At 41.0% G+C, this 23,340-nt stretch overlaps 1 protein-coding gene across 2 annotated transcripts in view; it reads left to right on the forward strand.

Annotated features, from left to right (window-relative positions):
- Nucleotides 1–23,340, forward strand: part of CSMD2 (CUB and Sushi multiple domains 2) — an 822,245-nt gene that overhangs the window by 55,871 nt on the left and 743,034 nt on the right. For both annotated transcript variants that reach the window (XM_034413370.3, XM_034413371.3), the window contains exon 2: nucleotides 21,719–21,935. In XM_034413370.3, coding sequence (XP_034269261.2) covers nucleotides 21,719–21,935 — 217 coding nt within the window. The remainder of the gene's footprint in view (nucleotides 1–21,718; nucleotides 21,936–23,340) is intronic.

Consider the following 23,340-nt stretch of genomic DNA (forward strand, 5'->3'; position numbering starts at 1 on the left):
CCGCCCTGAGCGCCGCTATACACCATATTATCAGCGACAGTCCTTTCGAGCCTCGTCGGGATCAGGAGCTCCCTACTCACAACGCTCCTACTTTCAAGGTCCTGACCGTTCGTCCGACCGCCAACGTTTTCGAGACAGGTCCCGTAACACCACAGCCAAGCGTCCCTTCCGTGGTACCGGCTTCCGTCAATACCGCAGAGGAAAGTGACTACACCCAGTTGGATCCCATTGGTGGCCGCCTCCATCTTTTCCGTCATCAATGGGAACAGTCGACCACGGATGCGTGGATTCTTCGTACAGTGTCAGACGGTTTGGCCATAGAGTTCCTGGATCGCCCTCCATCTCGCCACATTTGCTGCCCTCCTCTCCAAATGGAGTTGGACTGCCAACTACGGAAGGAAGTCTCCCATCTATTACATATCAAAGCAATAGAACCAGTCCCCCCAGAGCAACGGGGCGAGGGCTTCTACTCAACCCTCTTTCTCGTTCCGAAGCATTCCGGGGGTTGGAGGGCCATCTTCAACCTGAAACAATTGAATCTGTCCGTATCTTACCGCAGATTCAAAATGCACTCGCTGAGGTCCATCCTTGGAGGAATTCGTCGAGGGGATTTCCTCCAGTCAGTCGACCTCAGGGAGGCATATCTGCATGTTCCGGTCCGTCTGGCACACCGAAGATTTCTCCGTTTCCAGATTGGGGAGGACCACTATCAGTACTGCGCCATGCCCTTTGGCTTATCATCAGCCCCAAGGACCTTTACAAAGTTGGTGGCGGTAGTGGCGGCCTCCCTCAGGAAGATTCCTGTCAGGGTCTTATGTTATCTCGACGACATCCTGGTCCTGTCATCATCCAGGAGTCAAGCGTCTCGAGACCTTCGCAATGTCGTCGAGGCTTTTCAGATCCACGGCTTTTCAATAAACTTCCCGAAAAGCCACCTTCACCCTTCCACCACTCTGCTGCACCTCGGTGCGATTATAGACACTGTACAGGGACAAGTTTTTCTTTCCCCGGACAGAATTCAAAGCATCTGCGACTTAATCCGTCTAGTTCTATCGCATCAGACCATTCCTCTCCTTCATCTCTCTCAGTTGCTGGGGAAAATGGTCTCCAGCTTCTCAATTGTGCCATGGGCCCGTCGTCACACGAGACCGTTACAATGGTTTCTCCTCCCTTACCAGCGATCAGGCCAAAGCGACTCTCTACGCAAGGTGCCCCTTCCACCTCAACTTCGGCTCTCCCTTCGTTGGTGGTTAGGTCCAGGTCTTCACAAGGGCTCGCACTTCCTGGTTCAAGACCGCCTGACCTTGACCTCGGATGCCAGCCTCCAAGGCTGGGGGGCTCATCTTCGCGACCAGATTGTACAGGGCCTCTGGTCTGGGGCAGAGAGACGTCTCAACATCAATCTTTTGGAATTAAGGGCTATTCGTCTAGCTCTGCATCATTTTCAACCGCACTTGTCGGGCCATCATGTCCTTGTCCTGACGGACAATATCGCAGCGAAGGCCCATATAAACAAAGAAGGGGGCACTCGATCAAGACCCCTGATGCTGGAGTCCGAACGCCTTCTGTGTTGGGCGGAGACGCATGTCCTATCATTGAGGGCCGATCACATTTCCGGCGTGGAGAACACCAGGGCCGATTGGCTAAGCAGACGGACCATAGACCAGTCCGAATGGCAACTTCACCCCGGTCTGTTTCGCACGGCTTGTTTCATCTTCGGCGTTCCCGTCGTGGACCTTTTTGCCAGCCCGTCAAACGCTCAACTACCTCAATTTGTGACTCGCTACCCGTGTCAGTCGGCGGAGGATCACAATGCACTCACGTGCCATTGGCCACCGGGTCTCTTATACGCCTTTCCTCCACTTCCCCTGATTCCTCAGGTGATACGCAAACTGCTGGAAGAGCAAGCGGAACTCCTTTTGGTGGCGCCAGATTGGCCGCGCCGCCCATGGTACGCGGATCTGGTAGCGTTGTCGATCCACCCACCGTGGGTGATTCCGCCGGAACGTCTGTCACTTCGTCAGGGGGCCATCAACCATCCAGACCCCGGATGGCTCAAATTGGCCGTCTGGCGTTTGAGCGGGTCATCCTGCAAAAAGACTGTATACCGGACTCTGTCATAGATACCATCCAGGCCTCACGAAGACCTTCTACTTCTCGGATATATGAGTCCTCATGGAAATCCTTCTGTTCCTGGTGCGCTGTCAAATTAGTTGACCCTACCTCGGCTCAGATTGTGGATATTTTGTGTTTCTTACAAGCAGGTCTCGACAAGGGTTTGTCACCGTCTACCCTTCGGCGTCAAACTGCTGCCTTGTCCACGGTCCTCAGATGTCCTCCTTATTCTTCTCTGTCTCTGCACCCGTCGATTAAAGGTTTTCTCCACGGGGCCGTTAATCTCCGTCCACCGCCTGTCCATCGTTACCCGTCCTGGGACCTCCCACTTGTTCTGCAGGCCCTTATGTCTCCTCCCTTTGAGCCCTTGGGTTCTGTTCCTCTCAAGTACTTATCTTACAAGGTGGCCTTCCTTTTGGCGATCACCTCCGCAAGACGGGTTTCCGAACTTACCGCACTGTCAATTAGAAAAGATCTCTGCATCTTTCAGCCCAATACCGTGATTTTGCGCCTGGATCCTACGTTCTTGCCTAAAATAAACACCTATTTCCATCATGCCCAAGAGCTTGTGCTTCCGGACTTTTGTCCCTCGCCCAAGCACCTACGAGAGAAGGACTGGCATACCCTCGACGTCCGTAGGGCGTTACGTCGTTACATTCGTAGAACTGAATCGTTCAGGAAGTCTGAGGCACTTTTGGTTTCTTTTCATCCTTCATCTCTAGGTCAAAAAATATCTCCGTCTACTGTAGGCAGATGGATCAAGAAGTGCATCGCTACGGCTTACAAACAACGAGGCTGTCCTGTCCCTCCTCGTATTTTGCCTCACTCTACGCGTAGCGCTGCAACGTCGGCCGCTTGGGCTACGCAGGCGTCGGTCTCGGATATCTGCCGGGCTGCCACCTGGTCCTCTGCTACGCCATTTATTAGACACTATAAGATCGATGCTTACGCATCAGCAGAGGCTTCATTCGGACGACGTGTTCTGCAGAGTGTTCTTGCAGGCCAGGCCACTGGGAGCGATTTGTCTCCCACCCTTGGGATCTGAACTTTGGTATATCCCATGTGTGGATTGCATGAGCAGTGAGCTGGAAAAAGAACGTTGTCTTACCTGAACGTTCCTTTTCAGCTTCACTGCGAATGCAATCCACCCCCACCCTATGGTTGCATTTGTTTCCTTTGTTTCTTTATCCTCCTACTGGGTTCAGTCCCTTGTGGCTCCATCCTTGTGGCTCCATTGTGTTACTTACCTGACTTTAATCCTCACCTAGGTGGTCGCGCCTTCGTTCAAAGACTGATGCATCATGGGACAGCAGGGCGTGGCCACAACACGAAGGGAGATATTCAAGAAAAATTACCCAGTCAGAGATAAGCGATGGGGAAAACAACCCATGTGTGGATTGCATTCGCAGTGAAGCTGAAAAGGAACGTTCAGGTAAGACAACGTTCTTTTTACCCAATCTGGTAGGAGAAGTTTTGCTAATGAATGTCTGCAGGGCCCAGAAATAAAGCTTTTTCGGTTAAGGTACCCACCTTTTGAAACATCATCCTTCCAGAGATCACACTGGTCCCAAAGTTATTATATTTTTAATATAATTTAAGGTGGCAAGTATAACTAATACTCTCTCCTCTTATTTTCTCCATAACAATAATCCCATCAGGGGGTTGGGCTGAGTGAGAGGGACTGGCCCATCCAACTTTCATTGACTAAGCCAGCACTAGAACTCACAGTTTCTCAGTTTCTAGTCTTAATTTATGCCCACTGTAAGTTGCCTAAAGTTCTTAAGTAGGTAGCATATAAATAATAAGTGAATAAAGATAAATAAATAGCAAGTGTTTTGGATTTTGTGAGATCCTGAGTAATGCATGGGATCAGTGGTGAAATTCATTTTTTTTTACTACCGGTTCTGTGGGCGTGGCTTGGTGGGCGTGGTGCGGCTTGGTGGGTGTGGCAGGGGAAGGATACTGCAAAATCCCCATTCCCTCCCACTCTTGGGGGAAGGATACTGCAAAATCTCCATTCCCATCCCACTCCAGGGGAAGAATACTGCAAAATCCCCATTCCCATCCCACTCCAGGGGAAGGATACTGCAAAATCCCCATTCCCTCCCACTCTTGGGGGAAGGATACTGCAAAATCCCCATTCCCTCCCACTCCTGGGGGAAGGATACTGCAAAATCTCCATTCTCATCCCACTCCAGGGGAAGGATACTGCAAAATCCCCATTCCCATCCCACTCCAGGGGAAGGATACTGCAAAATCTCCATTCCCACCGCACTCCAGGGGAAGGATACTGCAAAATCCCCATTCCCATTCCACTGTGGGACCAGCCAGAGGTGGTATTTGCCAGTTCTCCAAACTACTCAAAATTTCTGCTACTGGTTCTCCAGAACCTGTTAGAACCTGCTGGATTTCACCCCTGAATGGGATATAATGTTATACTATAATTGAGGAAACCCAGGTTCAATTCCATCTTCAGGTATGAACTTCGTAGTAGCTAAATCATGAAATGAAAGTGGTGGTTTTGAGGAATATATGGGGAAAGCTATTTGGTTTATTATTATCATGTAAAGAGAAAAGATGGCTACATAATTAACTGACTTTTTAAGAAGTTGGATTGTATGGAAATTGCAATAATTGTGATATTCATGTTTACATTCCTGGAATTGATATAAAGAAATACATGGGCTATTTGGTTTATGATGATTATATAAAGAAAAAAAGCTATATAATTAATTGACTTTTATTAAGATGTAGGATTGTATTAGTTAAGGAAATATATGCTATAAAACAATTGGGTTTATTATCCTTATAAGAAATGAATGATTGTAACACCACATAATTAATTAATTTGGACTAAGATCAGGGGTGGGTTCTAAATTGTTTTACTACCGGTTCTGTGGGCGTGGCTTATTTTGTGGGCGTGGCTTGATGGTCATGTGATGGTCATCTTTAGGATTTAGCAGAAGTACTGGTCTACCAGGCTTTTAACTGCTTGCAGAGCTGTACCGCTCTACCCATTTGTTTTTGGAGGCATCGGTCTACCCATTTGTTTTTGGAGGTACTGGTCTACCCATTTATTTTTGCAGGCACCGGTCTACTCATTTGTTTTTGCAGGCATTGGTCTACCCATTTATTTTTGCAGGCACCGGTCTACTCATTTGTTTTTGAAGGCACTGGTCTACCCATTTATTTTTGCAGCCACCGGTCTACTCATTTATTTTTGCAGGCATTGGTCTACTCATTTGTTTTCTTTTAACACTGATCAGCTGTAGGGCGGCCCTTTGAAGCCCTGCGGCAAGAGTTTAAACAGTTTTTTTCCCTCTAGTCGATCAGCTGGGACTCAGGAGGCAGCAATAGATTGGGGGTGGGGCCAAATAAAAGGTAAGATAATGCAGGGGGAGCGGAGGGGCAGGGGGGGCAGAACCGGTTCGGTGACATCATATCACCGTTACCGGCTCAGCGGAACCGGGCCGAACTGGGAGGAACCCACCACTGACTAAAATGATGGATATTGAAATAGATGACAATGGAAAACATCAGTAATTATAATAAAGGAATATAAGGAAATACTAGGAATCATATTAGGTTAGATCTTAAATTTGAGGGGTACAACATAGAATGGAAGAGAAAAATTGAATTTGGTTAAGATAAGAGGTTAGGATGAAGGGTAATATTGGTTTTTTTAAAAAAAAATAAGAGAGAATAAATATTATGGCAAAAAAGAAGTATAGAAATTGTAAATTTAATTGAAATGACTAAAAATTGTTTAAATTTGTGAACTGGCCAATGCTCTGTTCAGAAAAAATACATTGTATGTGTGTATGTGTGTTTGTGTAAAAAATAAAAAAAAACTTTTTATAAAAAAAAACAAAAAGAAAGATACTCTTGGGCAAGACAAAGGAAAGAGTTTCACCAGTTGTTACATTTTTGGAATTGAAAGTTTTCAGTTTCACTTAAGTACTGTATAGTTAATTATAGCTCCACTGGCTATATAGCACCTCTGAGTTGTTTCTTAGTCTCCCTGTTGAGACAAGAAGTACTCTTTAAATTGATATTTATGAAACAAACAATACGTGGTAATATCCATAACATAACATAGAAATGTTATATCTTCACATTTTCCAAATTAAACTTGACTATTTTGTAGTAGCTGGACTTGCAGATTTCTAACAACTGGCTCAGACTATGTAAAAAATTTTCTGCTGTTTATTCAATGTGTGTGTGAGAGAGAGAGAAGAAAGGAAAGGAAAGGAAAGGAAAGGAAGAAGGAAGGAAGGAAGGAAGGAAGGAAGGAAGGAAGGAAAGAAAGAAAGAAAGAAAGAAAGAAAGAAAGAAAGAAAGAAAGAAAGAAAGAAAGAAAGAAAGAAAGAAAGAAAGAAAGAAAAGAAAGAAAATCCCAAATTGAACATTCTCTCAGCAGGTTCAACGCATTCTGGGTCAACTGTTTTAAGGGATTTTGGGAAATTCTGAAGAACCATACTAGGATTGTGGTCATTGATTTATACTTAATACTACAAGCTTTCATGACTCATCATCCTAAACGCCCAGTCCATAATGCGGCAGTGCAAATATGTTTTAAAAAATTAAACACATTTAAAGGTTTCAGGGATAAGGAGATAGAAGGATCTGTTAAAGGTACAGTTGTGACTGCTTCTTCTTAAGTGTTCTCAGCTCCAAAGAAGTCTATTATAGGCTTCTGTCCAAAAGTGGAATCTTCTGAGAAAATAGCTGTTTTAATCTGTGTTAGAAGAACATGTCCATTTCTTGTGGTATTGCAATTCAGACACATTCTGGGGAGAAAATTTGGTAGCCACCGGTGCTACTTGCTAATAAAGCATTTCCTACTCACTGTTGAATGCTTTAAAAGGAAACTAAATCTTATACAATACCTTAAAGCACAACTTTCCAAGAACTGACTGGATATCTTGCACCTTCTCCTGAAAAAAAAAGTCACACTTTCCTTTCCTTTAATGTTTGTCATGCTCAGATTTATATTGGCTAATATATCTGTTTTATTGGCTGACCTGATTCTTCCCAAAGGGTCCTGGAACTATTGTTTGGTGAGAGAAATGAAAATGATTGTTACAAACCATGTCTTATAGACCACACACTTCCCGGTAATTCTTTAGATGATGTATGAATGGTTGCTAAGCCTCTCTTGTGGAAAAACTGCCAGAGTTGTGCATGAGCTCTTTTAGGCAGATGACCCTGGGTACCAGAGGGAGCTGTTTTGCAGGATGCCTTGGGCAAGAAACAAGCAGGAAAAAGAATTCCTGCCTTCAGGACTACTGTGGAGAGTTTTACACATGTTTTCTTTAAGAGATAAGAGAGCAGCAAACAGGCAAAATGACAGACACTTTCCCCCTTGGTACACTTTTCTATGTACTGGCGAATTTTGATTAAAAGTTATAGCAAATGGAATTGCCCTGCATTATTCATTACCCAGAAGGCTTCCAAGATGAGATTGTAGGCTGAGGAGGAGGAGGAGGAGGAGGAGGAGGAGAAGGAGAAGGAGAAGGAGAAGGAGAAGGAGAAGGAGAAGGAGAAGGAGAAGGAGAAGGAGAAGGAGTCAAATCTTTATGCAGCAAGAAGCCAAGACCTCTACTGAAGGGATCCTGGCTGTACATTGTGTCTAGTTCAAGCCTGACTTCTAAATTCTACTCATGCTTCTAATCTAGCATTTGTACTCATCGAAAATATATATATATATATATTTTACTGAAACCTAACACAAGAGCTCAGAGGGATTAACTGCAATAGCAGAAACGAAAAGATTGAATCTGCCTGAATGCATTGGATACATGACAATAGCAAATGTTCCCACTTTACCAAGACACAATTTTTCACACCCCTGTTTCAAATATAGAATTCTTCTCCCAATTACTCTTGAACAGAATCTGTGTGTAACAGGATAAGACTCTTTTATCCCCTTCCTCATATTTAAACACCGTGTAGTTTCTTAATTTTCTTGTGATTTCATGATGTTATGGCTTTAGTGGTCAAAAAATGGGGGGCAGGTCATGAATTTGGTTTGGCTATTAAGCAAACAAAATATATGGTCAGTGGTGGGATCCTACCAGTTTAACAACCGGTTTCCTGAGCGTGCGCTGTGTGTGTGTGTGCACTTTGTAGAAAATTGAACTTCTGTGTTGCTGAGAGCAAGGAAAACAGCTGAAGAGCGGCAATCCACTCTGCTGCCCCGATCAGCTGGGTTTCGGAAGCAGAAATATAGGTAAGTATAACGCAGGGGCTGGTGGGGGGCCCACTTCAAAAAAAGAGAGAACCAGTTCGCTCACAGCTGAAAGTCAGAGCAAATGGTTCGCCTGAACCGGTCCAAACCAGTAGAATTCCACCACTGTATATGGTTCTTCCTTACATGTTATCATTTTCACTGAAAATATTGTATTTTTATTATCAATCAAATTTTATACATCAATTTTTTTGTACTTTTCTATAAACATTTAAAAAGTGTGTATGGTGCCTTCTTCTGAATTTTACTGACACATGCCTGCAGTTAAGCAGTTAAGTATAGATCTATTTTGAATCTTGGGAAGTCTTGAGAACCAGTCTGAACTGGATATCATAGGGATGGGGAAAGCCACTTCTGATAGACTATCATCTGCAACTTTTATTTTTGAATGTTTTGCTTATTCCTTTTCAGAACAAAGAGGTCTATATAACTTAAAAGCATGAATAGATATTGAGTATTGGTGAATGAATAAAATTTTGCTTTTAATAGCTGCCTTTAGAGAGCATAGATGGGAGAGTTTGCCTAAGATATAGATAACTAAAGATTAATATTCAGTTTGTTCTTGCTGTATTCCATGATATGCAGCCTGAATCATCTAGAGTTGTTCATGCAGTATTGTTTATTGACAATTGTTCTTGTGTTTTGTTTTGTTTTTTTGTTCTATGTTGAATCCATTGGCTACAGTATTTTGTTTATAACTATTATGACAGCGATTTAGGGATGATTGCAGGCAACCCTTGCGATGATTGTATAGATGGTATCAAGACATATTAACTTTATTGAAAATTAAAAATGGCATCAGTGAAGTCATGATACATAGTTTGTTACAAAGCAATTGTAACCAGGATTATTTCTTGTTGAATCAAATGATAATTGGATTAATTGGGTTACTGAAAAAGATGGAGCTTACTTATATATTGTTAATGTACAATTTCCAAAACTGTATTCTTTTCCAATATTAAACCATTTGCTTTATGAAGTAAGAGTTTTGGAATACTGTAGAGTTCTCCAGGACTCTATTTCTAATGAGTTCCTGTGACACAGTGAGTCACAAAATAGCCAACAACATTTTAATTTATTAAGTTGTGGTAACTCAGTACTTGGACTATAAGAAAGGCTGAGCACCAAAGAATGGAAGCCTTTGAACTGTGGTGCTGGAGAAGACTCCTGCGAGTCCCTTGGACTGCAAGGCGATCAAACCGGTAAGTCGTAGAGGAGATCAAACCTGACTGCTCTTTAGAAGGCCAGATCCTGAAGATGAAACTGAAATACTTTGGCCATCTAATGAGAAGGAAGGACTCACTGGAGAAGAGCCTAATGCTGGGAAAGATTGAGGGCAAAAGAAGAAGGGCACGACAGAGAACGAGGTGGCTGGATGGAGTCACAGAAGCAGTCGGCGTGAGCTTAAATGGACTCCAGAGGATGGTAGAGGACAGGAAGGCCTGGAGGAACGTTGTCCATGGGATCGCGATGGGTCGGACACAACTTCGCAACTAACAACTACAATAACTCAGTACAGAAAATTTGGTTGGGTAAACTATGGCTTTGTTAACAAGTTGTGGGACCACATTTTCATGAATTAGTCATAACTGAAAACACATCATGTTCCTAAAATAAGGATCTCTTACTTTCCTTTCCTGTCACTTCAACTCCTCTTCAGCAGTTCCTTCATTCATTGCTGCAGTGACAAGATGATAATTGAATAGAATTCTGCCATTAAATACACCTACATGATGCTGAACTTCAAAATGTTAATCTACAATTAGAAGATTGCGGGTACAATCTTATGTTCATTGAATACTGAGGCATGGAAAGAACCAAAAGTTCTTGAGAAAAGAGACAAGATCTTATTGAAAAAAAAATGAAATAATCATCATATCACTATTACCACTACTACATTTGGCAAAGTTGCTTTGAAAAACCAAGTTACAATTTTGCTTGAGAACTGACTTGCCACAGAAGTTTCTCTTTGAATGGGCTTCAGTAGAACTTCACTTCTGTCATAACTTGAGAGAAAAGTATTTTTTCTTTTGTTGTTTATGTTAGAACTATAAGTGAGAATAAATGCTTTTTTTGTTGCAAGAGCCTAATAAATTAGCAGGATTTTTTTTTCTCTGAGTTTCTACAGAAGGAAATTTTCCCACAGTTTATCAAGCACAAAACTCATCCTTAGGTGTATGAGAACCGAACCGAACCGAACCGAACCGAACCGAACCGAACCAAACCAAACCAAACCAAACCAAACCAAACCAAACCAAACCAAACCAAACCAAACCAAACCAAACCAAACCAAACCAAACCAAACCAAACCAAACCAAACCAAACCAAACCAAACCACAAAACAACAAAACAACAAAACAACAAAACAACAAAACAACAAACCCCCCTGGGAAGCTAAGGAGAGGAGTTTCCTCCTAGTGGGTTTCCTTGGGACTTTGTTGGGAGGTTGCAGATTGCAGGTGATAATGTACAGAATTAAAGGACATTCTGGTCATCTCCTCTTTTTTTTTTTAAATCTAAAGCAAATCTTTTCATCAGACTGAATGACAATTGGGGAGAAAAACAACGATGGAGTCCAATTCCTGACTAACATCACTAGACATGCAGGTTTTTGCTGATGGGAGAGTGGTCCAAAACCTCTGGAAGGAACCAAGCTACGAAAAGTTCTATGTATACATTATAAATTAGAGTAAGCCCAGGATTGAAATTTTCACTTTTTCTAACTTTCCAAAACTGATGTTTAGATTCAAACATTTATAGTTAAAACTAATCTATTCCCAATTAACACTATAAGTCTTAGACTTTCTTCTGACCTGATCAGCAAAAAAAAAAAAAAAAATCAATCTACATTGTCATTGTGATGATCCTCACTGTTTCTGTCTGGCCCCTTTTTGAAGTTTTCTGCACCTTGGAAAGAGTCCAACAATGAGGAAGAGGCTATGTACATCTGCTACAACAGTAATGCTCCTCAACCACTTGTAAAGGACATGTCCTGTAGTTGCCAAGCAACTGTTGCCACATTTATTTTTCCTCTCAATCCTCTTCCTGTCCTCCTCTTCAGAACTGAAGCAGTATAGCCACACCCATTTACATTTGTAATGTGATGCCTAACAAAGGGACTGTTGAATTTTTGCCAAGGTCTTTGGTGTGGTATGAATCATGTTTACCCATGTTTAGCAAGATAGTGAATTAATGCTCAATAAAGGATGTTCTGTGCTCCAAAAAGGTTACTGGCCTTTTTTGAGTGTCTTCATGATAGAGAATTTGGATGATTGCTAGAGAAAAAAATGAAACTCTAATTTGCAAGAGTATTAAGAGATTAGTTAAGACAAAGAAAGTTATAAATGTTGAGGAGAAAGCCTTTAATAAAAGCTTATCTTTAAAAAAAGAAAACTTCTTCATTTAGTTAGTTAGAGGTGATGCCCTTGATGTGATGTCCTGGTGCCTGGAGGCCGTGTGGATCTGGATGGGGAGAAACAAGCTCAGACTCAACCCTTCCAAGACTGAGTGGCTGTGGTTTCTGGCGTCCCGATATAGCCAGCTAGCTCCATCGCTGACTATTGGGGGCGAGATCTTGAGATCAGAGAGGGCTCGCAACTTGGGTATTCTCCTGGATGCACGGCTGTCTTTAGAAAACCATATGATGGCTGTAGCCAGGGGAGCTTTCTATCAGGTTCGCCTGATTCACCAGTTGCGTCCCTTTCTGGACCGGGATGCAAAAATCCCTGCACACACACACACACACACACACCCCATGCCCAGCTGAGCCCCACAATCATCAGAGGCTTTTTTTTTTTACCTTTAAAAGCATTTTTTCTACAACCTCTTCCAATGAAAAAATGCTTTTAAAAGTAAAAAAAAAAAGCCTCTGATGATCGCGCGGCTCAGCTGGGATCGTCAGAGGCTTTTCAAAGCATTTTTTTCTGCAACCTCTTGGCCGAAGAGGTGGTTAAAAAATGCTTTGAAAAGTCTCTGACGATTGCAGCTGAGTTTCCTGATCGGCAGAGGCTTTTCAAAGCATTAGAAAAAATTCTTTGAAAAGTTAAAAAAAAAAAGTTTTCCACGCCCACCCAGTCACAATACCCCTCCCCACCAAGCCACGCCCACAGAACTGGTAGTAAGAAATTTTACATTTCACCTCTGGTGTGTTTGTGTATGAGAGAGAAAGCTTGATTAACTGAAGTTTTCTGAACTCAGAATACTTGGAGGATTATGAAGGAAAACGCCAACATTCGCTTTTAGTCTTGCATGCTAATAGGATACATAGATTCTGACATGGGAATTGCAAAAATATAAACACTTTACTAATGAAACAGGCAATAATCATTCTTCAGAACTCCTTTCTGAACCTTTTTTGAAATGTGAAATTTTAAATTGAAGATGGATGATCAAACAGCAGCCAATCAACCAGATTATTGAATGTGAATGAAACCTCCTGCAGCTCCTTCATTTCTTTCCCATACCTTCTGACTCCTCTCATTATTGTTCAATATAATCCAAGATCACACCTATTATTGTGATGGAGAATATATTGCCTTCCTGTTTGTCAGCTCTGGCGAAGGAATGATATCCCCTCCCCTGTGCTCTGCAGCAAACCATTCTTCTTTTGGACGTATCTATTTGAAAATACTTCTTTGCTAAGACCATGAAAATAAAATAATGTGAGTGTATTGAATTGAAATATATTATGGTACTCTATTAGGGTCCCCCCGCCCTCATACTGTTTCCCATGATAGCATAAAAATGTCTTCAGCTACTGTTAGTACACTGAAATGAACGGTTGGTTTGCATCCCATAATCTTTTTTTTCATCAAATAGTTTTTTATTTTATAAACAAACAAACAAACAAACAATACATAATCAATCATTCAATATATCTTCTGAATACATCTTTTAAGTCTTCTTTTTGTTCCTCCAATATTTATCATATCTTAATATTGTCATTTCCTTTATTATAACATTTCCCCCACTTTTCTTACTTCTTTATTAATACCTTAATCTATCTTTTAATTATATTAAAAATTAGACAACCATTTTATCCCCACACAACCTTCAACCCCCCCTCCCCACCCCCACCCCCAACTTCCCAGAGCAAAAACAGGGTATAGCATTAAACTAAACAGAAGCTAAAATATACTAACTTACTACAAGATTCAAAACTCCCTCCCCCTCTTTAACTCCTCTTTTAAAAATTGTTCATCAGCCTCCCCTTTTAAAATTCTAATTTAAACATTTTAAAACTTTCTTTAAAGCATATCTTTTTAAGAAAAAAAAGAAAATATTATTTTGCATCCATTCAATTTTAAATTAACCATTTTAGTACTTCAATAAGTTTTTTTTAAAAAAATACTTCAATAGAATATTCTTCAGAATATAACCTTAAAGATACTATTAATCCATTGAGTTATTTCTAACTCTTGAATTCATTCTTCAAAATATCAATTTCAAAACTTTCAGAAAACTATCCATTAACTTTAAAGTTAATCATTTTAATACCACAGTAATTTTTTTAAAAAAACTATCCATTTTTACTTAAACTTAAAAAATAAATGCTAATTTCAATAGACTTTTCAACTTTATTATTAAGATCCTCCCCAAAAGAAATTAATCTTCAATTCTTCCTTTCTTTCTATATTTTTTCCAATCCTTCTTCAATAATACTTTCTCCTTCAGCATTGCTCCTCCCCCTGCTTTTATTTTCGAAAATTTTTGAATGTAGATTTGAGACTGATGCATCTTTGAAAATCGCTCTCTTCTAAAAGTTATCTCCTTCATTTTGAAACCTCCATTTCGACTCTTCCTGCTTATATAATCAGTCACTTCCTTCCTTAAAAATTGATTCTATCTATAAAACCAAGAATTGTCATGATAAAGTTAATCAGTCTGCTGGAAAGAGTCTATTTGCTGTTTTTCAGTTAACTGCATAGAAGCCTCTGCCAAAACCTCCGTTTTCAGTGTGCTAACTTCCATCGTGTTCCTGACAGCCTCTTTTCCCTACTCCAAAGACAAATTAGTTTGATTTTCTTCCTCTTTTCCAGCCAGCAAATCATTGTTGTTCTCCAAATTATAATTTTGAATAGTCCTTTCAATTGATTCCAGTATAGCAGAAGTATAGAAATTTAAAAGTTCTTGTAAAACCTTTACAGTCACAACTTGTGAATTTGCTGGCTCATATAGTAATGATCCTCCATCCTTGATGTCAGCCATATTTCAGTTTCCACTTTAAGTTTATTCAGTTATCAGGTCAATAAATCCAATAATTTTCCACACAATTTAGAAGTCTAAAGTAGTTGAGGTCAATACCATAGTCTTTTTCATTTCACTAGCACTTTAAATCTTTTTCTTGCCGTGTAATCCAGTAGCTTTTACAATGTTGCAGCTTTAACAATCACTTTCACTTGTAAGTTTCGTTTTAACACCCTTAAGCACCATCTTTTTTCTTTGTTTTAAACAGAGTTAAAGTTTAATACTTGCATTTTCTGTTCTCCTGATTTTGCTCTGCCAGCGTCCAGGTTAAAATTTTCACATAGTCCTTAAAATTGCACTGCTGGTGTGGTCGCGATCCCTTGTTGGACAGCATTACTTGGTCTGTTGTGTGGATGTTTGGGTGGTTTAGGGGTGGGAAATTTCTGGTGGGTGGGGGGGTGTTTGGGGATTGTCATGTGTGTTGGGCTTGGTCTCTGGATGTCATGTGAATTTCGTTATATGGATATATTGTGTATACACCTACAATGACAAATTATTATTATTATTATTATTATTATTATTATTATTATTATTATTATTACATGCTATTATAATAGCATATGTTACATTTTTATTATAGAGGCTGCTTGTTATGCTAGTATTTTATCTTACCTGTTTGATTTTACTTTTGTGCAGTATTGTCTGTTTTAAAATTTTGCTGGTCATTGACCAAATAAATTATTTCATTCCATTTTAACCCTGAGAAGTGAGTTGTGCTGAGAGGAACTGGCACAAAGTCACCCATCCGGCTTTCATCACTAAAGGAGGACAGAAACTCACTGTCCTAATTTCTAGGCCAGCACCTTCAGCACCACATCCAAGTGGTTCTCCAATTATTGCCATTATTTCCTTTTCTTACTCATCCCCCGTGGGGATTAATTCTGTTCTTTAAGTAACTGTCAGCCTTTCAAGGCAGGCTAGGTCTAGAACTCTGCTGTATTATTATCAGGTATTATAACAGAATCGTAAAATCAGAAGGATTTGCGCCTCCCCCCATTTATATCCATTAGTATCAAGGGATGGTTATTTTCAGCCTCACACTCCCTCCTTTGCCAGGACAGAATAGAATAGAATAGAATAGAATAGAATAGAATAGAATAGAATAGAATAGAATAGACTAGACTAGACTAGACTAGACTAGACTAGACTAGACTAGACTAGACTAGACTAGACTAGACTAGACTAGACTAGACTAGAATAGAATAGAATAGAATAGAATAGAATAGAATAGAATAGAATAGAATAGAATAGAATAGAATAGAATAGAATTCTTTCTTGGCCAAGTGTAATTGGACACACAAGGAATTTGTTTTGGTGTATACATTCTCAGTGGACATAAAAAGACAAGATACATTTGTCAAGAATCATAAGGTACAACACTTAATGATAGTCATAGGGAAACAGTCAATATAAATCTTAAGGATGCAAGCAACAAAGTTACAGCCATACAGTCGTAAGTGGAAGGAGATGGGTGGGAACGATGAGAAGATTAATAGTAATGCAGACTTAGTAACTAGCTTGACAGTGTTGAGGGAATTATTTGTTTAGCAGAGTGATGGCGTTCAGGGAAAAAACTGTCCTTGTGTCTAGTTGTTCTAGAGTGCAGTGCTCTATAGCGTCGTTTTTAGGGTAGGAGTTGAAACAGTTTATGTCCAGGATGTGAGGGGTCTGTAAATATTTTCCCAGCCCTCTTTTTGACTCGTGCAGTATACCGGTCCTCAATGGAAGGCAGGTTGGTAGCCATTGTTTTTTCTGCAGTTCTAATGATCCTCTGAAGTCTGTGTCTGTCTTGTTGGGTTGCGGAACCAAACCAGACAGTTATAGAGGTGCAGATGACAGACTCAATAGTTCCTCTGTAGAACTGAATCAGCAGCTCCTTGGGCTAATAGTTTACTTTCTTTTTTTTTTTAATCACTTAACAGACCTGCTAGTGCTTCTTGCATCCCTTCATCAATGTTATTTCTGCATTTCTCGACACTGATTGATCAAAAGGGGAGTTGGGTGAAAAAGGATATTCATGTATCAACACCAACAAGCAAATCGATTGATTGGGTTACAGATTAGGACCATGTATTTGGGAGGTGCCAGCCCATGTGAGGATGTATGGTGGTGTCTGCATCTCAGAGGCAAGACTAGGTGGCCTGTTCTTGATAACTCTTACATGTTCCATTCTCATGATCTTCAAATAGGTCTTGTGTCTGAAAACAAGTGCTGTGGCTTCACACACGTCATAATGAATCAACCTTGGTGGCTACACAAGGGATTCGCACCTCTAGATCAGTGATGGCTAATTTTTTTGCCATCACATGCCAGGAGCAGAGGGGGGGGTGTCACGCGCATGTGTGCCCACACCCATAATTCTATGCACCCCACCCCCGTGCATGCGCATGAGACTCCCCATTCCTGGCACATGATTGCATGGTGGGCCCGGTAGGCCCATTTTTCTCTCTCCCCAGGCTCCAGAGCCTTTCTAGAAGCCTGGGGAGGGCAAAAACACCCTTCCCCACCCCCCCAGAGGCCCACCGGAGGCCGGAAATGGCCTGTTTGCCAACTTCTGTTTTTTGCTCTTCCCCAGGCTCCAGAGCCTTTCTAGCAGCCTGGGGAGGGCAAAAACAGCCTTCCACCCACCCCCAGAGGCCCTCCAGAGGCCAGAAACGTCCCATTTGCCAACTTCCGGTGGGACCGGAAGGCCTGTTTTCTGCTCTTCCCCAGGCTCCACAGTCTTTCTAGGAGGGGGAAAATGGCCTCCCCCCCCCCGGAGGCCCTCTGGAGGCCAGAAACGGCTCATTTGCCAATTTCCCACCAATACCATAGGTTCACCATCACAGCTCTAGATGTTACCATTATCCTTAGCAGAAATTCTCTGGGTAGAGAATTATGGCAATTGCACACCTGGTAAAGACTAGAATAAAGAGGAGTAATCTGGCCTTCCTTGATTTCTTTAAAGTTAAAGAAAGACAAGCTGATCGTTGTATAGAGGTGAATGTGAAAAGACTAATTCTTGGGATAAAATTAGCCCTTCAGTATATAGAAGTTTGGCTGTTTGTGCTGGTGTTAGGATATCAAAGGAGAGCAAACTTGGAAGCACATAATTAGGAGACCGCCTGCATCTGGCAGACTTGTGACATCCCTGTGGCGACAGAGCCTTTCTAAATTGCTACTATCTGAATGTCTTTCTGACATTTCCTGATGGTTGAAATTAAAAGTTGGAAAATCAGATTACTTTCTCTGTCTTTGCTTGCTCTACCCTTACATTGCCACTGTGTTTTTTTTTTGACAGCCTTGAGAATGGGAGTTGATGGGAGGATGGAAGTTGCCAGGGAGAAAGGGAGCTCCATTGTCTATCAAAAAAACCTGGAGAAAATGAACTCCAGGTTTTCCCGGAGTTATAGAAGTTTGTTAGCTAGATTTCTGTCCTGCCTCTTTTCCAAGACTTCAAGGCAGTTTACATACTGTAGACATTTCTCCTCATTTTATCTTCATGGCAACTCTGCTGTGGGCTGAAAGAATGACTGGTCTTAAAATTAGCCAATGGGTGTCCCTGGCTGAGGGTGGACTTGAACCTATGTCTCCCTAGTCTTAATCCTGTACCTCCACTACTGCATCCTACTGGCCTCACAACGAGGGAAGTTATTATTTGAAAGCACCATCCAGGAGCTCTATCTTAACTAGTAATTATATATATTTCCCAGCTTTTATTCAGGAGCTGAAGGCAGCATATTTAGTTGTATCTCCTTCCATGTTCTTCCCACAACAATACCTCAGTGAAGCAAGAGAGGAGAACTGGCCTAAAGTCACTGGGAGTTTCTGTGGAGAAGTGAACCTGGTTTCTCTCCAGCCCTGGTCCAACACCTTAAACAATACAGAAACAAATTTGACCTTTGAAACTGAAGGAGAAAATTTGCCTTCTTTCTCCACAGTTTTTACTAATTAGAATGTATTCTTTACTTCTCAACTATTGAGTCCAAACTTCCAAATTCTCCTCAGAAGGTTGTGTTTTGACCAATTTGAAGGACCCTTAACTTCTTTCACTTGATACTAATGGTCTGGTCTTTCTGAAGTTCTGTTGCCTTCTTTCACATTTTGAAGATTTGTTTGTTTGTTTCATATTTATAAACATATATATTTCGTGTATAAGGGACTTCTCTCAAAGTTCTCTTAGGCAAAAGAAGCCTAAGTTATGAAGGACATGCTTGGACAGTATGAAATAGCAATTGCTGAAAGCAAAAATACTATTTTCCCCCTTCATTATTATTATTTTAAAGTGGTAATTGAAGTACCGTTTTGTACATGGAATTGAACCATATCTCTCCAAAACAGGCAAAAGTGGCACATGTTGTACTGAGAGAAAACTGTTTTCTGGTAGCCAGATTCTCTTACTCATTTCCTGTCAAAGAGAATTGATGCTGAATTTCAAAATATGCTGTATATAATAAGCATGTGGGAGTGATTGACACAAAATTTTTATCATAATCATTAACATAACATTATGAAGCAGTAAGATGAATTAATTAGAATAAATCCTCTCCCCGCTACCAAATTTATCTTGCCAGTTACCCTGTGAAGTTGGCCAAACAGAATCAATTTGAACATTTTGTTTAAAGGAAGATTTCAGCCTGACTTTCTCAGACATAGTCCAAGGCAGCATATCTTATTGTATCATATAACTAGATAGGGCCATAACCAAGTTTCTTCCAACTCAAATGGCCCCCAGGAAGCTATTGATGTATCAATTCCCTTGATTCATTTCTGTTGTAAAAGACAGTGTAGCTTCCCTTGGCTGATTTGATTTAATGGCATGACTAAGTCTTCTGTAGTCCCCCTGGAGCCATTCTAATAAAGATGGGCATTTGCATAATCCAGCTATAGAAAATCTCTCCTCTTGGGATCAATATGGACATCAAAGATCTATGAGGGAGGAAGCCCAGAATATCAGCAACCATCCACAGAACTGGAGTTAAGTCACTTTCAAAAGGAAGAAATCTATGGGTTTCCTTTCAAGACAAACACTATTTGGCGTTCCAAGTAATTTTTTTTTTTTAAAAAAGGGGGGTGTTTATAGTAGTGTTTGCTAGCATGGGGAGAACTGGCACCATTATTTCTCTTTTCTCTGGGTTTTGTTTCCCCTTCTCTCCTTTCCTTCCATGCTTGATGAACAGTTTCTCTCTTTTCTACCACCCCTTCTCCTTCATCTTTCCCATACAACCAGCACCCTAGGCAGGTACAGAAGAAGCTGTACTTCCTGAGAATGCTCAGGAAGATAAATCTATCTCAGCATCTACTTCTGGCCTACTATTGCAGCACCATTGAGAGTGTCCTGACATACGGCATTCTTGCATGGTATGGGAGCAGCTCTGTAGCAGACAAAAAAGCTCTACAGAGAATCATTAAAACTGCCCAGAATCTCATCGGACTCCAGCTACCAGCCCTGGACGACATTTTCGAATCTCACTGTTTGACAAAGTTGCATAACATTCTCAGAGACTCTTCCCATCCTGCTTACAATCTTTTTGGACTGTTGCCTTTTGGCAGAAGATACAGAACAATTAAAACTCGGACCACACGTTTTCTGAATAGCTTTTATCCCAGAGCTATAATTGCACTCAACCATGAACTAAAGGGCCACCACCAGTGAGCTGTTGGACAGCATTACTTGGTCTGTTGTGTGGATGTTTGGGTGGTTTAGGGGTGGGGAATTGTGGTAGGTGGGAGTGTGTTTGGGGATTGTTATGTGTGTTGGACCTGGTCTTTGGGTGTTAAGTGAATTTAGTTGTATGGGTATACTGTGTATACACATACAATGACAATAAAGTTGTTGTTGTTGTTATTATATTATTATTATTATTATTATTATTATTATTATTATTATATAGATCAATGTTTTTGTCTCCATGTTACCAATCTCTAAGGCATGTTTACAGTTTACACAGTAAAACGTAAAATTACACAGTCAGCCAGCCATTTAGACTGGATTTGACATTTTTATCCACCTATTGAGTCCTTCCCAAAGATCTGGGATAGGCAGATGTTGTTTCATAGGTTAATGATATCATTGTAGGATGTATGCTCTTCCACATAAAGCTGCTTTCTGGTAGTGGAAATTTTGAGTAGTTCAGAGAACTGGCAAATGCGAACTCTAGCTGGCCCCAGAGTGGGGTGGGAATGGAGATTTTGCAGTATCCTTCCCCTCCCCTGCCATTCCCACCAAACCACGCCCACAGAACCAGTAGTAAAAAAAAATGGACTTCACCATTGGATTGCATCCAAAGTGCCCATTTCTATTGATACTTTTATTATTATTATTACATTGATTAAACGTGGCTTGGTATATATAAATAACACTTGTACTTGTATCACTATATATACAATCAGAACCATAGATGGATAGAGGATATGTTTCCACAGATTATCTTTCCTTCAGATTTTAAGATGAAGAACACGGGTTTAGCTTCCATAAGAAAACTGTGTCATGTTCTTTTAAATTCTATATTAGCTGTTATCTTTTGACAAATAACATTTTTATAGGATTTCATAATAGCCAAAATACATAGCAATAAGTCAAGAAATTAAGCATGTACATTGGTTTGAAATAACCAAATTTAAGGGTCTCCTATACCTTAGCCACTGATGTGGTGGCTCAGTGGCTAAGATGCTGAGCTTGTTGATCGAAAGGTCAGCAGTTCAGCGGTTCGAATCTCTAGTGCTGTGTAACAGGGTGAGCTCCCGTTACTTGTCCCAGCTTCTGCCAACCTAGCAGTTCGAAAGCACGTAAGAAATGCAAGTAGAAAAATAGGGACCCCCTTTGGTGGGAAGGTAACAGCGTTCCGTGCACCTTTGGCGTTGAGTCATGCTGGCCACATGACCACAGAGACGTCATCGGACAGTGCTGGCTCTTCGGCTTTGAAACGGAGATGAGCACTGTCCCCTAGAGTTGGGAATGACTAGCACATATGTGCGAAGGGAACTTTAACTTATACAACTGTACCAGGGACTAGTCACTATATCCTGCTTGATATTATTCTCCAATAATTCTTGAATTGCCTATATGGAATGCTGGAAAAAATAATGCCATTTTAAATATGCTTTGTATTTCTTCTTCTCTCCCAGCCCAGAACTGCAGTTACATTTTGCAAGGTCCAAACGGGACAATACAAAGTCCGGGGTTCCCGTACGGCTATCCAAATTATGCAAACTGTACCTGGACAATCACCGCCAAAGAGCAGAACAGAATTCAACTTGTTTTCCAGTCCTTTGCGCTAGAGGAAGATTTTGATGTCTTATCTGTTTATGATGGGTTGCCCCAACAAGGAAGCCTAAGAACAAGGTATGGAGGAAAAAAAAAATTCTCTATCAACTGCAGCAGGAAAATGTTTACATACAAGATGTCTGTTGCTTGGATTAAAACACATAGATCGGAGGTCTTCAAACTTGGCAGCTTTAAGACTTGTGGACTTCAACTCTTAGAATTCTTGTCAGAAAGCTGCCAAGTTTGGGGACGCCAGACATAGATGGAGGTTCTTATAAAATGGGGTTTCATTTTTCTTTTATGAAGTTATCTAAATTGTCTGGATTCTACACACTTGATAAGGGCTTAAAAATGCTACTAATTTTGTTCAGTGCTCTGGTGTTACAGTGACTGTGCTGCTTGAGACTTTTAATGAAATTAATCAGACGATGACAAACCTATTCTTAGAAAGCCGTTGATTTCTCTGATTATATTCAGAGGTGGGTTTCAGCAGGTTCTGACCAGTTCTGGAGAACCGGTAGCAGAAATTTTGAGCAGCTCGGAGAACCGGTGGTAAAAATTCTGACTGGCTCTGCCCCATCTATTCTCTGCCTTCCAAGTCCCGGCTGTCAGGGTTCCAAGGAACACCAACAAAATAAAGCTCTGAGGCCTGAGGTTCCTCAAAGTTTCAATTTATTAGAGATGTCATGTTGGCACATCTGGGAAAACCCGAATCTGAAAGCTTCCAGGTTTCCCCCACCCAGCTAAGACTTCACAGCCCTGCCCCACATCCACAAGTTCATCCACATTGTCCAATCAACTCTTCACACTCCATCGGATACAATCTTCAGGCAGTCTGCATCAGATGCAGGCAAAAGTCCTTGAAGACGGAATGTTGTTATGACTAACTTTCTATCGCTCCAACAACAACCCCCTCCCAACTTCCCCAGCTAAAATATGTGGCAGTTTAGAAGCAAAAAGAAAATTGTCTTCCAAAACTGACACCAGCTGATCTTGAGGAAATGGGGATTTTACAGTATCCTACCCCTAGAGTGGGGAGGGAATGGAGATTTTACAGTATCCTTCCCCTACCCATGCCCACCAAGCCACACCCACAGAACCGATAGTAAAAATTTTTGAAACCCACCACTGATCATATTCCCCATTTTTGGAAACTTTGGATTGGTACTTTTGAAAGAGGAAGAAACATTGCAAACTTTCAGCACGCTGTAAAGTGAGTAAGTCCCGCCAAATGGGTGTTGACTCTTTAGAAATCACATGAATAAACTTTTTCAAGGATGATCTATTTTCAAGACCTTTTAGGTCTATCCACGGAGCACTCATTGCTCTTATAATCAAACCCATCCATCTTGCTGCTGGTTCTTCTTTTATCCCTCCTTCCACTTTTCTCAACATTATGGATTTCTCAAAGGAACTTTGCATCATGTGTCTAAAATATAATAGTTTGAGCCTCAAGATTGATCTTTTTTTAAAGAGCCATTTC

Source organism: Pantherophis guttatus, chromosome 10 (assembly GCF_059756535.1).
Source record: "Pantherophis guttatus breed Tessera chromosome 10, ASM5975653v1, whole genome shotgun sequence".
In the NCBI taxonomy this organism is placed as follows: Eukaryota; Metazoa; Chordata; class Lepidosauria; order Squamata; family Colubridae; genus Pantherophis; species Pantherophis guttatus.